At 36.0% G+C, this 16,078-nt stretch overlaps 1 protein-coding gene across 1 annotated transcript in view; it reads left to right on the top strand.

Annotated features, from left to right (window-relative positions):
* Positions 1-14,047, top strand: part of LOC142329654 (lachesin-like) — a 415,510-nt gene extending 401,463 nt beyond the window's left edge. Inside the window, exon 9 of the mRNA XM_075374331.1 lies at positions 13,804-14,047. Coding sequence (XP_075230446.1) covers positions 13,804-13,958 — 155 coding nt within the window. The 3' untranslated portion in view covers positions 13,959-14,047. The remainder of the gene's footprint in view (positions 1-13,803) is intronic.
* Positions 14,048-16,078: the final 2,031 nt, after the last annotated feature.

Below are 16,078 nucleotides of genomic sequence, written 5' to 3'. Positions count from 1 at the left end.
CTGTTAAATTTAATATATCTAAGAGTACTGTTGAATCACAAAACCAACTTTGTTATATTAATTCTACATTGAAGCACTGATTCACAGATAGTAATTAAGAACACTGATTATCTTATCAAACATACCTTTCTTATTTTTCTTTGTATTCAGCCTCTTGAATGTCTCTTTTCAGTTTCTAGCAGTAATTGGAAAGCATATTTGGACTTCATTTTCTCTGGTAGCATGTTTTCATCATTTGTAAATGCTGGTGAAAGCATTCACCATTCTCATCAATTACACTACCAAGATTTGGTGGACAAAACTCCAAATGTGAATACAACATGTGTATTTTTAGAAACAGAAACCAGCTCAATTTTTTGTAGTTATCAAGAAGTTCACTCACAAATTCTACATAGGTCTCAGCCTTTCTTTAGCATCAGAATGATTTAACATTATTTTGAAATGTTACCCATGCTACTTACTAACATTCATTCAAACACCTCTCAAATTCTAAATCCTTCATTAGCTTTTATATCTGTGGTTCTTTGATTTTGATCCTGGGAAAATTAGTCTGAGGTATAAGAAACCACTGATCCACTGCTTTGACAAATCTTTTTTATGTGTAATGGTGGAAGATATACATTCTTCAGATTCGCAAAAACTTAACACATAATTTTTTTCACAGCTATGATTGTTTCTTTCTTTGGCCAGTATCTTTATTGTAATGACATTTCCTTTCTCTACTGTCTCACTTGTATAAAAAACAACAGTACTTAATACAAATGTGCTGCAGTAATAATAAAATGGCACCCACCTTTAAGTCTGTACATATGGCACAAGAATGCTTTTGATACTGTGTTTATCATTAAAAATTCATCATTTGTGCTGCATAAGCAAGAGGAGTTGAAGATTTCTCATTTCCATTGCGAAGGAGGATGGTTTCAAACTTCTTTAAGAAATATCTATCTTCATTGGGTAGGAGGTAATGTCCTTGTAAATCCAATAAAGGATTAACATCATTGCATTGAAAAAATATGCTGAAATTCTTTCTGACTGAATGGAAAAACATATTTCACTGCCATTTTTGAGGAGGTTCCAGCCATTTTAACCTTGATATCAGTAACTCTGACTACATTTTAAATAATCTTAACCATATCATTCAATTCTGCTTGAGTAATTTTTTGAGGTTTATTGCCCTTTTTCTTTAGTTACTAAATCTTCATAGACTTCTTTATTGTCAACATTTTCTTCTAAGCTCCAAGTTTCTGATGGATGACAATCCGCATTTGTAGATTAGAAACCATAAGTAAATTTCATGACAATAACCCACGTTCTAAAGGAATTTCCCTTGAAACATCTTAATTAGATACATTCTACACATCAGCAATAAATCAGAGGTAGCATAAGCATTGATTAATTTCAGCCAGTAATGAAGAAAGTAAGAAATAAACAAAGTGAGAAAATAAAAATCGTAATAATTTCCAGTACTGCGAATAAAACTACAACATAAAAGGAAAAAATAGTAACAAAGGAACAAATAATATTAGAAATATAAATCATCATAAACATAAAAAAAAAACTTTGATGATGCACAACTTAAGAGAGGCCTCTTCCTAAATACTGTATCACCTTTAGGTTCCAAGGTCCAATACAAGTACCTGCTTTAATCATCCCATATTTCCCATTCTCTAAGTGGTTAAAAGCTAGATAGTTAATTTGGTTGTTATGGCTTATTTTGTTATTTGCAAATCAATCAACTTCCTCTCAAACACAAGATAATCCTAAATATTCATGAATTTCATTATTCCGTACGAACCATAGTTTATGTGTAATGCTTCTTACAAATTTATTCTGGAAACGCTGAATAATTTCTATGTTACTGAGAGATGCCATATCCCAGATTTTGATTCCATATGTTCAAACCAGTTTTAGAATCACTTTTTACAAAAGTAGTTTGTTAGAGGTAGTTGAGATCTCCTACATAATAATCAGTATAACTCCTTAAATTTGATATCTAGCTGTTACCATTTCCTAGGCAGTCACCTCTTCTCATCATGAATGTCATGTGAGTCCATTTCGTTTGATTGACCTTTATTTTCCATTTCTTCAACCACTCGGCTAGAAAATCTAACCCAGAGTGCAACTTAGTCAAGGCTTGAGTTGGTTCATCATCAAAAGCCACGATTTCCATGTAATTGGTAAACAGTGCAATAGTGGTATTGTCTGTGAATGGAAGGTCTGCAGTGAAACTGGAGTAGAGGGTAGGCCGCACATATCTGTACTAAAAGATGTAGGAATAAAAAAAGGCCTGATTCGCGATGTTATTTGCATGAAAGCTAGAACAGAACTAATTCTCTGGTCTGGGTTATGTCACAGTAAAAATAGTGTCTGAAATGACGGTATCAATTATGATTCCAATAAGAAAAGGCTATTAATTAAATCACATTACTGTGATAAATCTATTTTTCCTTGAAGGAATGATAGTAACAATGTCATATTAGTTACACTGGTCACTTCTCAAAATTATTCACTCTAAACCATTTACAAATATTACGTTATTTATGTATACATTGATTCGCAACAAATATTTACGTGTTCCTTTTAACAGAAAATAAATCGTTTTTAAAATCTTCATTTTTTAACAAAGACAATTAAAAAAGATGAACCCTTAGGAAAAATTTTGAAGTCATATTTATATTCAGCGACAAAAAAATACATAAGAATAATTTAAAATTCTACATTAGCAAAACTCTTGTACACCAATTGAATAGGCTAATGGGGAACTTAGGTTGTAGCTTATTGCAAATATGAGAGAAAATCGTCCGTGTAGATGCTATTACAATGAAAACATTTTAAAAGTTTTGAAGAAGTGGTTTTATCGTGGTTAGGGATCAAGGAAGACAGCTGAAAATTGGGTATGTCATAAAACGCATTGTCTATTTTTACGTAAAAGAACGAAATCAAAAACGGTATTAGGTCGATTTCCAAAGCAAAGTTTCACATCTTCACCCCGAAAGGAGTTGGGCTTCAATCTACAGCTTAAAACCTTTCCCGGGGTAACATGAATGTGCCTGAAAATTTGAAAGTCGGTTGGTTCTCGCGTGATACGATTGCAAGCGGACAGAACCGTCACAAACTTTCGTATTTATACATTAGATTTACTAAATGCAACACGTCAAATTTTAATGCATTCATACATCTTAGTATGTACATGCTCATATTTTTCAGCCAGTTTTTAAGGTGATTTTAATTTTATTGTGTTCTTATCATTTGTTTCTTATATCTAAATAGAAGTATTGGCAAGAACGTTTTATGTTAAAACTGAAAATACAAATTTGACATTTATTGTATATTTAAAGTAACATGTATTGCCCAAGAACTGTTTCCAATTTTGTGTATGAATATACGAGTATAAATATAATATATATATGTGTGTGTGTGTGTGTGTATGTGCTGTTAATATTTCCTTATTTTAATTCTTACTTATTTTTTTATTTAATCAAGGTAGCGCGAATGGTTTAATTATTGTGGTTTTATGATAAACGAATTTTCATTTATATTTTAATTCAATAACCATTAAAAAATAATTTTGACAGTAATATGTAATAGATAGATCTAGGATGTAAGAGTTAACTAACACCAAAAATGTTTTTCGCCCCTAAAAAACCCCAAAAAAATAATACATTTATTTTACTTATGCACATTATTAAAATGCAATAATAATGTAGGATGATGAAACCTTTATTTTGTAAAAGAAAGATAAATCTTATTTTGAAACCCTTCAAAATAAATACCAATCGGCAGTCAAATGGTTTTTTGAACTGTTAAAATAATCATCAGCAGTAACGGAATTAATCAGAGGTAACGGAATTAACACCTAAAAATAATCATAAAAGCAGAATGTAAAATTTAAATAGATAACAATCGATTATTAAAGAAATAACCATAATAACAGAGCACTAACCATAGGTTCCTTATGTATTTAGAAAAATAAAAAAAATTATCAAATATATTAACAGTCCAGCTTGATATAAAAAGTTTAACTAACCAAGTCTATGCTCTATACACCTTACACTCCATTCAACTTAAACAATACGCACTGTTTTTTCCACTAATATTTCGTAGGATAAGGCGATCTTTATATTAAGAGACCAATAAGAAGAAATTTTAAGGCCACAAATTGCATCGACTGGTTACGTTTAGTTTGTTTAGCCGACAACGTTTATTTGGATACTGTTATATACACACGTCTGTGTAAATTGAGAAGCCTTATTCTACCATTAATGTTTCAACTACTGAATTGTTGAACTATCTCAACAAATCCTACTTTAATTTCCTCAATTTTTCTCTTCTCTAAAATTCCGTTGTTGTGAACGTACCCGATTAAGTAGTGCTTATTATTTCATTATGTAGTTTTTTTTATTATAAAGTCATATTTGACGAAATAATAATAATAGTTGATTTTGTTTGTCTACTCGTATTACCTTTAATTAATGTAGAACGAGAAGTAGGTATCCGGGAAGTTTAACTGCGTTGAGGGTATGGAAATGATGTGAATTCCATTCAGTGTTCTGCAGAAACCTAGAACGGCAGTAGAATTATTGTAAGTACTCGGCATCAGCTGGTAGGACTATCAAATATCTGAATACTGAATCAGAAAATAAAAAAATTCGTGTTGCGTTACCTTCAGTATCATAAGGATGTAGTATTATGTTCCTATAAGTTATTTATACAAAAATATATTTTCTGTATTGTATATCCAACACTTTTCCTCATACATTAAATACGAGTACACAATATTTTCATACATACAATACACCTATTCCGAATGTGTAATTTTGATACGTTTTATTTTAAGCTACATAAAAAACTTAATTATTGATTTATTAATAATTTAATAATATTTATTAATGTTATAATTTAAAAAAATTACTGTTTAAAGTTAATAAAAACCAAATAAACAAAGCCGCATGTTTTTTTGAACCAGAAACTATTTAAAGACTATCTAAAGAAAGGAAGTAACAACGAAGGTGGCCTCATAAAGATAATAAATAAGATTTAATATTTGGTTTACCGCAAGTTCTTTAATCACGCTAAGAGCAATAAAAATTATAAATAACAAATATTTCTAATAATGTATTAAAAAATTAAATTTTCTATTAAATATTGTACACCCAGTTAAAAAAAAAGTAGTTGTTAAAATCAACATAATATATAAAGTATGTTGATGTCAAAGAAGTAAGTGAATTCCATTGCACGAATATTTTACAGTATCAGGTTAAATTTTGTATGACGATTCGTAAAATTAAGTACTGTGTATGTTGATAATATTGTTAAGACTGAACTATGAACAAAAATTATTTTCCTTTTTTATTGCACTGTTTACAATTATTTTTATGGTTTGTATTTTTACATTAAAAATAAATAGCTATTTATTTTAATGAAAGAATTAAAACAAGATTCATACAGAAGGCCGTGATCAGGAGTAATTTTCACCTGTTTTATTGAATGAAAATAAAGTATATCCGGCGATAAGTCGGAGAATAATTTATGAACTAAATACTCATGCATAAGGAAGTCGTACTCGTTTTAAGCCGATGTGAAACATAGAGAATATATATTTTTGCATATAAAGGTTTCTTATTTTTAAATAATTCAAATAAAAAAAATATTTAATCGTAATTATTTTAAAAATAGAAACTACCCTGGGAAAAGTAACTCACTAATTTTATGCAATACATAAGCATTTACCCAATTTTTATCATAAATAATGTTTCTTACATCAACTTAATGACCCGCTCGGAATAAAAACAATTTTTATGAAGTAACATTCCTCCTCAATGTGTACCCAACCAGCATATTTCAGAATATTTCAAAATTGATTCAGATGAAGCCTATTAAATCGTTCTGACAAAAACGAATTACAACATATTTTATATTGCATCAAATCCAAACAGGTAAAGAAAATTTCTATATGATTAGAACAAGAAAACAAATTCTGGGATCTAATTGTAAATTGCATTCTCGAGTAGCCGTATAATAAGCAGAAAAAACACTATGAATGAATTTTTTTGCGGCTGAGGTTAATAGTGGTCCTAAATAGTGTAAGAACGTTTCTTATGGTCTCAAGCTTAAGCTGCGATTACCTGTTTGCTGAATTTCTATTAAAACAGGAAATCATATTTCGGACCAATCGTTCACTCGGACGACAACTGATGTGATTCAAGTATTGTCACTGTGTTTTATGAGTGCAGCTGTGATTTAGCTCAGATTATGGTCAAAGAGCAGGAAACAGATACGCTGTCTATTAGAAATTTGGAAGACATTCCTGCATCCATTGCGATTGGTATCCGGGTGAGGATGGCAAGGACGGATGTAAAGAAAAAAACAAGAACAATTATTTATGATGTTAGAAATATCTGACTAGGAAAAAATGAAATCATCATGCGGAATGTTTTAGATTAGTGGAATAATTTATCTTTACTACTATCGGAATACTACGCGAAGTAATGAATAATGCATGAAAGGATGTGACTATGGAACTTGAATTGGAGAGCAAGAATAACGCAAACTGTCTTAGCTGAATTATTTGAAGAAAATGATCGCTAACGCTAATGAAAATTGCTGTTTGATCTATTGGGTATGGCTCATTGAAAGTTTCTAATCTCTTGTTCAAAAAATACCCCTGCTTGAGAAGGAAAGTCACTGACATTACATTCTTGAAAAACTTTCATTTCCTGTTGTATATTTCAGCAGCCTTCAGTACTGTATTTTTATGAACAGGTTCAAGTTATTAGTAATGTTTCAAAGAATGATTAGCAGTTTTTCGTGACTCCATGATGAGTAAGAAGAATAAATACTGAATTACCAACACAGCGAATGAAGTATGGTAATTAACTTGTGCATTAAAGAAAGATAATGTCAGTCAAAAAGGAAGGACGCAAGCTCTTGAAATAGTCGATAATTTGAGAAATGAGCAAAAATTCAATATATTGGAACTTCTGGATAATTTTACCCAAATTTTGTCTGCTTTGTTTGTAGGAAATTGAAGACCAAGGTGTTGACTCTAGGCAGGTTAGGTGGAACAATTTTTCTACTGGTCGGTACACGCATGATATTTTTCCCAATGTTAGGCAGTTTCGGGCAATTAGTTGGGTTTCTACCAATAGGTACTCAACGCAATTCCTTTCCGGACATGGTGCGTTTAGGGATAGGTTGGTTAGGTTTGGTTTGCTAGAGTCGGGCTTGTGCCGCGACTGTAAAGTTGATGACACTGTGGGCCATGTCCTTTACGTCTGTCCCCTGTTCGTAGTTGAACATACCAGAGTTGTCAGAGAACTAGAGAGAGTATCTTGATCTGCGAGTCAACTGGAAGGCTCGCAGAGAATGGGCCATTATGGCTGGCTTCCTTCGTTTCCTCGCGCTCAGTAGGACTACTGAGAGAGTATAGATAGAATAGGATCCCGGGCGTCTATGGACCTCCTGGACAGTTAATTGGCCGGAGGCAGGCGCGTTGGCTTCCCCGTCGAGCAGCGGTTAGATAGAATGTGGTTTATTTTTTACTGAAAAGCTGCTGGCGGAACGGCGACCGTACTACCGATGGGCATGGGATGCCATGCAGCCGTGAGGTGTGCCGGCATTCTGACGAGGGCAGATTTTGAAGAGCAGACGATACTGTCGGCGGGATGGCGGCTGCGCTGCCGAGGACATGGGACACTATGCAGCCGTGAGGTGCACCTCGACGATGGTTACGAAGTGAATGTCACGCGGGACTCTGTGATGGAGCTGAGTGGGAGTGGGCAATCAGTCCGCCTCTCCCTGGTAGACCAGACCAGAGTCTGAACTAAATAACCTAGGTCTGGAGTTTGAACTAAAACTACTTCTCTAAGTGAAGTAGGTCTAAATGTAGTTGTTGCGATCAACATTTGGTGGTGCGATGTAGTTAATTTGCCTCTATTCTAGAGACATTCACAGAAATTGGCTCAATAAATGTAGAGCTAGGCGCGGGGTTTGTGCATCCGCAAATTCGGTTAGCTAGTTTAGAGGGCTACGATGTCGGACATGCAAGATGTCCGGATGAGGCATGCAGCGAAGGCAAAAGCTGAGTTTAAAAAACACCGATGTGAGTGCCTACCGAGACATTCACATCGGTGACATCCCAACCGAGGGTTGGCTCATTACTTTGAGGTGTAAACAGTTGATGGTCAATGAGACGACTCATGTTAAAGCCCATCAGGACGGTGAGCGGGGAGCTATGTTAAAATACCTCTGGTCCCTTGATGCGTTGCCAGAGATTTTTTTAGCTATTTGGTTTGCATTTAGTGTTTTGGCTGTCGGTAACTTGTGTAACTCCGACAGTTCGAGGCGTTTCTGTTTGTATACTGCGGCTGCTCTTAAGCATCACTCAATTTAGACTCTTAATTTTCCCTTCTTTGTGATATAAAGCACAGATTTCTGCAAACCTGTACCCGCCTGACCACGGCAAAGTGGTGGCAACGATTTCTGGTCGTAAGTCCCCGTCACGAGAAAAGGAAACTCCCTTTTGTCCTCTCGCGTTCTTCTAAGAACGAGAGTTGTAATCCGTAGTTTTATAACTGATACAGAAGCGGCTAAGAGATACGAAGAGTGACAGGAGAATACTTACTGTCTTCAAGTGCACGTGGCTCGCTGCGGGCAGTCGAAACACCAGTGGGCTTTCTCAATTTTCCAGATCCAAGACAGCGAGCGTCTCCTTAATGACAAATTAGGCTAGGAAATCTCCGGCCATGTCAGAATTCACCTAAGTAAAGAAGTCTAGGCGGAAGAGGAAGACGGAGCCTGTTCCTTCGACCTCGTCGGAGGAGGGGACATCGTATATGGATACACGGTTACCCACCCAAGGTAAACCAAATCAAGTAGTGTAGGTGTTCAAAAAAGCAACGGGCTGACCAAGCAGTTTTGCCCTTCTGGTTAAGGCAGCCCAGGGAGACCTGGACTATCTCATCGAATTCTTGGAGCTCCCTGGCAGCGTATGCTCAGGTGCAAAGAAGACGGTTCTTCCTCGCATAGCGAGAATTAAGGAAGCACTCTCTGCTGTGGCAGAAGGATACGAGACTTTGGTCTCTAGCTTCAGCACAGCCCAGGCGCTATGCGGAGGTATTACGTAGTAAGCGGGAACCCAGTCGGGCCAAGAAACCCGAAGTCTTGTTTGTTAACAAGACGGAGGGTTCATCCAAATCAAGTGCTCACCAGAGTAATCTTCCAGGCGGCCCTTTACGGTAGCCGGAAGAGTATTAGGGATAACAAGGAGACCACCAAGTGTCTAGTCGTCGTTGCGGACAACAAGAAGACGGTCCAAGTCATCCAGGACTCTCCTGCAATAAAGAAGCTTGAGGTCAAGGTGGAACCCAAGCATAGTTCTCAGCCCCTGGTCATAATTAATGACATTGACCAATGAGGAGGTTCTGGCCTTGCTTAGGGAACAGAATACCGATTTGGACGAGGCCGCGTTCAAAAAGGAGTGTAGACTTGTCTTCAAGTCAGGGAAGCGGGATGCAGCTCGGTATCATGGGGTATTGGAATTAGGCGCTGGTCTCTTCAAGAAGTTCTTGCCGATGGGTAGAATCTTTCTGGATATTTCATCCTGCCGCGTCAAGGAATACCTTGACCTGCAACGATCCTTCAAATTTGTCGCTTTGGCCATAGGGTTAAATTATGTTAGTAAGCGTCGGTCTGCGCGCATTGTGGTGAGGAGGACCACAAGCGTGACGACTGTCCGCAGAAAAAAGAGGCTTCGACTAGCGTCAACTGTAAGAAGTTGTGCAATAGTCATAGGCACTCCGTGAATATCGAGGAGTGCGGTTGTTAGAAGAGAGCAGTTGAGATTTATTTTAACTCTATTGATGGTTAGGTTCGACCAACTTATTGCCCAGGGTGCCTATATAGTCCAAGTTGAGTTGGATGAAGTTGTCGAAAAGTGGAGCCTCGATGTTTTCCTGCTACCCTTACATGGTCAAGAGTGTTCTGCTAGGTTTCAAAGACTGGAGCAAATGTTTCGTTGGTGATAGTAAATCCGCCGTACTGTACAGGACGTCTTCAGTGTTTTCATACGGCAGGCCTCTGACACCCATCACGTCGTTGCAACCCTACCGTGGATGGTTTGAATCTTGTTGTCGTTAGTTCGTTCTTTCAGTACAGGTATCCCACAGAACAGGATTTTGAAAGGTGAGATAGAATTTTCAGGCTTGTTGCGGGTTCTTATAGGTGTTTATGCGAATGCTAAATCGCCTCTTTGTCACAGTGGGATCACGGATGATGCGAATTGATGACGCGAAGTGATTAAAGGTTTCATCGCGCAGCATCATTTTTATGTTTTTAATGTAGCCGGTGAATTGTCTACATTCGCCGCTACAGTTGAATTGCGGAGGACTTTCCGTGGTACGAACATTGATGTTACCATTGGAAGAATATCCTTGGTAGGATTCTAAACTGGTTAGTAGACGATGATTGCGAGAATGAACATCGACTAATAATTTTTGAGTTGGTAGGCGGGCTGCGTGATGTCTGCGTTATGTTCAGCAGGGGCGCTTACCGCATAGGCGGGCGGATTGGCCTTCGTTTTCAAATTTTCCTGCGGCCAGGCTTCAAGTTTTTGATAAAAGTCTGGACGAGTTCCCTTTAGACAACTTGGAAGAGAATTTTTCATCTTCAGTAGTTGAAGCCGCTGAAAAGTCGATCCCCAGAGGCACACATCGAGAAATAGCAGCTGGATGGTGGACTCATAACCTGAACGCGATGAAGCAAACTGCGGGCCGGCTCAGTAGAGCCGCTCAGCGTGAGAGTGATCCTGATCGGCGTGCAGTTTTGCTTGCGGACAATCATCGGAAAAGGACCGAGTATTTTCATAAGGTGAGGCGCTCACCTACTCACCTACCTCGCGCTCTTTTCACCTAGCGCTCATTTGTTCAAGAGCAGGAAAATAAAGACCCATTGGGTGTCGTCTATAGAGTACTTTGTCATAAGAAGAAAAAATACATTCTTCTGTCGGCTCTCTCGACCCAGGATGGAGTTGTTATAGACAAAGATCGTGTCCTCAGTCTTCTGATGAACAATCTGCTTCCAGATGATACTGAGGTTGGTGAAACCTCTTATCACCAACGTTTTCGCAGGGAAATCGTAGGTTTTCTCTCCAAGAATTTGTCTTCTGAAAATACTGAGGCGGAAGACCGTCAAATGATCTGTATTCTGGCTAGGAATAAAGTTCTTGGATTTGATTGTATCACGGTGGAACTCCTCGTTCGCACGTTTCCAGTGATTCTATGCTCCTTGACTACGGTTTTTAATAGAATGCATTTTCTGGACATTTCCCAGCGTGTTGGAAACGTGGTGAGTTTAAATTGCTCTTCAAAGTTGGTGACAAAGACCTCACTGAAAGTTCTTCTTACCGCTTTCTGACGCTCTTGCCTGTAGTAGGTAAGGTTTTCGAATAGGTCCTGTACCTCCGCATTAATTGTTGATTAAATTCAAATCGTTTGCTAATGGACGACCAATTATGGTTTTCGCTCTGGCAAGGACACAGAGAACGCTATTCATAGGGTGACAGAAATAGCTTCAGCCAGTGAATGCCAATATGTACTTGGCCTCTTTTGGAAATATCCAGGGCCTGCAATAACTTGTGGTAGCCCTCTGCGTTGTTTCAGTTACAGCAGCGTGGTTGCACGCAAAATGAAATAGAGACACTCTCAAGCTATTTCAGCAACAGAACTGTCGTCCTTTGTGACAGCGGTTCGGAAGCCTCTGTCAAAAAGTTATCCACCAGACAGTGTTTTAGGTCCGCTCATTTGCATTGTCAAATTCAACTCTCAGTTGCGGTTGAGATTACCCGGTGGCAGCCGCGTCGTCGCATATGCCGACGATTGTTTGCTGCTGGTTGGGGGAAATTCGTGGAATGAGATAGAATTCAGAGCGACCCAGGCATGTAAGGTACTAAGGTTGTGGAATCTTGAGCATAGGATGGTTTTCAGTGAGTGCAAAGAAAACCACTATGATGTTTCTGAAAGGCCGTCTAGCCGCGACTCGTCACCCGCGAGTCGTGATGGACGGTATTCCCATTAGGAATGTTACTGTTAAAAAAGTATCTGGGTGTAATTCTCGATGAGAAACTTCAATTCAAGCAGCACCTACATTTTGTCGCAAGGAAGTCTGTTGATATTTTCTTTGGTGTTCGTAACGTCGTCTATCCCGATTGGGGGTTGAATTTCCGTACCATGCGGATTATTTACAAGGCCATCTTTGTAAGGCCATAATGTTGAACGCTGCGCCCGTCTGGGCTCATCATCTGCAATTTCAATGTTATAGGAATATTTTATTACGAGCCCAGCGTCTTCTTCTGTTAGTTGTTGTCGGGGGCTACACAATTGTCTCGCGAGAGGCAGACTTATTGCCGGCACGAAACCAATTAATATCCTAGCTACAAAACGTAGCAAGCGTTATATTTCTAAGAAGGAAATATAACTTCTGGGCCAATGCGAGAGATTGAAGACAAAGATTTAGAATCTTGGTAAGTTAGGTGAAATTAATCTTCTACTGTCAATATTCGCATGGTATATTCTCAGATGTTAGAGGTTTGCAAGCGATTAGGTAGGTTTCCCCCAATCGGTATATAAAACAATTTCTCTCTAGAGATGGTGCCTTTAGGGAAAGTTTGGCTAGGTTTGGTTTGGTCGATTCGGGCCTCTACCCGAACTGTAGGGTCGATGATACCGTGAATAACCATGTTCTTTATGTCTGTCCCAGGTACGAGGCTGAACGTACCAAAGTTATGGAGCTTGAGAGAGTAAATTCCTTTCTGGATCTATGGGTGAATTGGAACACTCGCAGAGAATGTACCATAGTGGCTGACTTCTTCCGTTTCTTCGCATTGTGCAGATCAGCTGAGAGAGTATAAGTAGAATAGTACCCCGGGTGGCTAGCATCCGGCTGGACAGTTGATTGGCCGGAGGTAGGCACATTGGCATCGAGCCTCGGTTAGTTTGAAGTATTTTTGGAAGTAAAGTAGCAGAATTGCTGTCGGCGGGCCGGCGACTGCACTACCGAGGGTATAGTAATCCATGCCCGGAGAGATGTAGCGCCGTATTGACGAGGACGGTTTATGAATGAGAAGCACTATTGCTGTTGGCGGGATGGTGACTGCACTACTGAGGGCATGATTGTTCATGGTTGGTTGAGGGAATGTTTGCCCATTGTGTAGCACCATCTTGACAATGGTAGTTTATTATGCGATAAAAAGACGACTTCTGTTAAAGCCCATCCTGGCTAATAAATGTGGGGGGGGGGCGTGGCGACCGAAACCCACACAAGTTAAGTATCTTCCCCTACGGGGTTTGGGATGCTTCCTTAAAACTGTGTTTGTAAAACCATTTACACAGAAAGACAAAAGGGAATATAATTATTACATTCTGCATAAGTTATAAGGTTTTTTTCTTAATGTAAAATTGATACAACTGAAGAAAAATTGTGTACTCTTAACAGGGTATTTTGATTGTACTCTCAAGAATGAATGGACTTAACAGTTTTATTTTTTTTATTTTAATTAGTTTAAAAAAATAATTACGTCATTATTATTATTGTTATGATGACAGGAATTATTATGACTGTTTTTGTAACCTCATTATAAATTTGGTGATGTTATAAGTTTTATATTTATGTTTACCTTTCAATTTTACCAAAATATATGAATAAATGAAGAATATTAAACTTTAGAAAATAATTTGTAGTATTACATTTTTAGAAAAATTCTATTGATTTCTTCCGAATATTTACAACTTTATGAAATATTTTTTTCAGGATTGGGTGAAACAACAAAAAGGTACAATTCAGGGTCAAATAACAGAGGACATTTAAAAGAAAATTCAATTGCTGCTGCTCCTGCTGCTGTGTCTGGAATATATCAAAGAAGAATAAATCTACTAATAATTTCATTTTATCTTGTCTTCAGATGACATCAAATAATAATAACTGTACCATAAAACATTTTATTGTGATAAAATTGAACATTTAGATTTTAACTTTTTTTCATTGTATCGCATACAGTTACATAAGTGAAGACTTTTAAAATAACTAAATTTAATTGTAATAAAGAAGACTTAATAAATTAATCGATGATTTCTTAAGGTTATCACCATTGTTTTCAACGTAGATTGTACAGTTCTTTCCTTTAATATGTATTTATGGATTTAAGATGGTGTATGATAAAAACAGTTAAAAATTAACTGATTGATTGATATAATATTAACATATTTTTTTATGGTTATTTTGTGCAGTGATTACAGAAAATCATTGTACATTTTTGAACGCATTTAAAAAAAGTTGAACTCTACAGTCACGATAATATATAAAAAATGCGAATAATTTAAAACAAAAGTTCGCACATCCTGTAGTAAACAAAACCGCCTATATAATATATATGAAAAATCATTATGTACTATATGCTGAAAATATTAATAAAAAATAAGTTTCTTTTATGCATAAGACTGACTGTTACACAAATATCTTGACCGGTATTTACCTGAAAATTGAAAACGTTGCAAACCAGTTGGCCTCTCTTCTAACTCAGAGCTTACAAAAAAATCTTGATAAAGTTTTTGCGCTGCCGAGACAAAAAATCAAATAAATAAACAAAATTTAAGGGTAAATGAATAGGTTATCCGATATTGTTAATTTCTAGAAATTTCTTAACAAAGGCACCACTAAAAATGGCTGGAAAACGAAAACCCATTAATATATTGAAAAAATTACTTTTAATACTGTATTTAGTCGGTTCCTATGCTATTCACGGCAACAATGCGAGCAGATTGGAGTATCAAAACATGAAGTGACTTCCCTTTACTTTACAATAGGAATTTATTGGTCTTTTTATATTTATTGGAATTTTAATAATTTAGTCGAATTTAGCAAAATGGTATTGTGAAAGGGGTATTGGTAAATACGGTAAGTATTAAGATACCATTTTACTTAAATACTTCAGAAACGTTACTCGCACAAAAGAACAAGCAAATAAGTAACCGAAAATAGTAACAAAAATTAAACTTGTCTTAGATCATCAGAAAGAAACACAAAATTCAAGTGAAAATCCTCATATTTGTCTTGATAACATTCCTTGAAAAACTCAGTCGGCTACCAGAGAGCTCTTGACTAATATGTTAGAATTTGCTTAAGTTCTTTAATGAATGGAGTAAAGCTTTTAACAACATAAGCTATTTAAGCATTAAGGAATTTTTCTATATTTCAATTATGTCATTATTTATTAATATTTTTTACAGATTTTGCAAACTATTTTAGTTTAAGTTCAATAATTCATTGTGTCATGTGTCAAGCCAGTCATTTATAGTCCTTATCAAGTGACAAGTATCATTTTAATCCCAATGATCAAAATATTTTTCACTTCTAATCTTGAAAATCCTGATAATATAAATAAATTTATTTTGCAAAAGATACAGAAGAAATTAGTAAGGTCTTCATCGGTTACTTCATTCGGAAATCAAAAAATCAAACAAATTCTAGGCTAGGTTTTTTATGAATTTGTTATTACCTATGGTTGTCTAGTACTTTTCAATCCTTAAACAAAACATTTTTTTTTTAATGTAGGCTTTAATATTCTTTAAACTTATTAGTGAATGCTTAATTTCCTCGTAATACTGCAATTTAATATCTTAATATGAACATGACATACAACTAAAAAATGTACTACAATGAAAATACATGATCACATTAAATATTGTTTTAAAAGTGTTATTACCTGTTTATAATCTTTGTTAATTATAAAAAAAATCCATATTTGTTAAAACAATAAATAACACTGATAATAGAAAACGTTTTCTTGGTTTTTCTTTGTTAAATACAATTAGCCTTCAAGCATTGAAATTTTTACGTAAAATTATCATTTTAAGCTGTCAAGTTATTTTTTTAAATAGCGAAGTGTTTTTCCCCAAACTTTGTTAAAAGTTTATTATTAATTATTTATAAAAAATAATATTCACTATTTAATGAAAAAAAGGATTGTATGCTTAAAATAATTAATAATATACTCATACAGCAGCAGAAAATCACTACTGATACGTGT

The sequence above is a fragment of the Lycorma delicatula genome, chromosome 1 (assembly GCF_047948215.1).
Source record: "Lycorma delicatula isolate Av1 chromosome 1, ASM4794821v1, whole genome shotgun sequence".
NCBI lineage: Eukaryota > Metazoa > Arthropoda > Insecta > Hemiptera > Fulgoridae > Lycorma > Lycorma delicatula.
The sequence above is the reverse complement of the archived record's forward strand: the minus strand, read 5'-3'. Positions and strand labels throughout refer to the sequence as shown.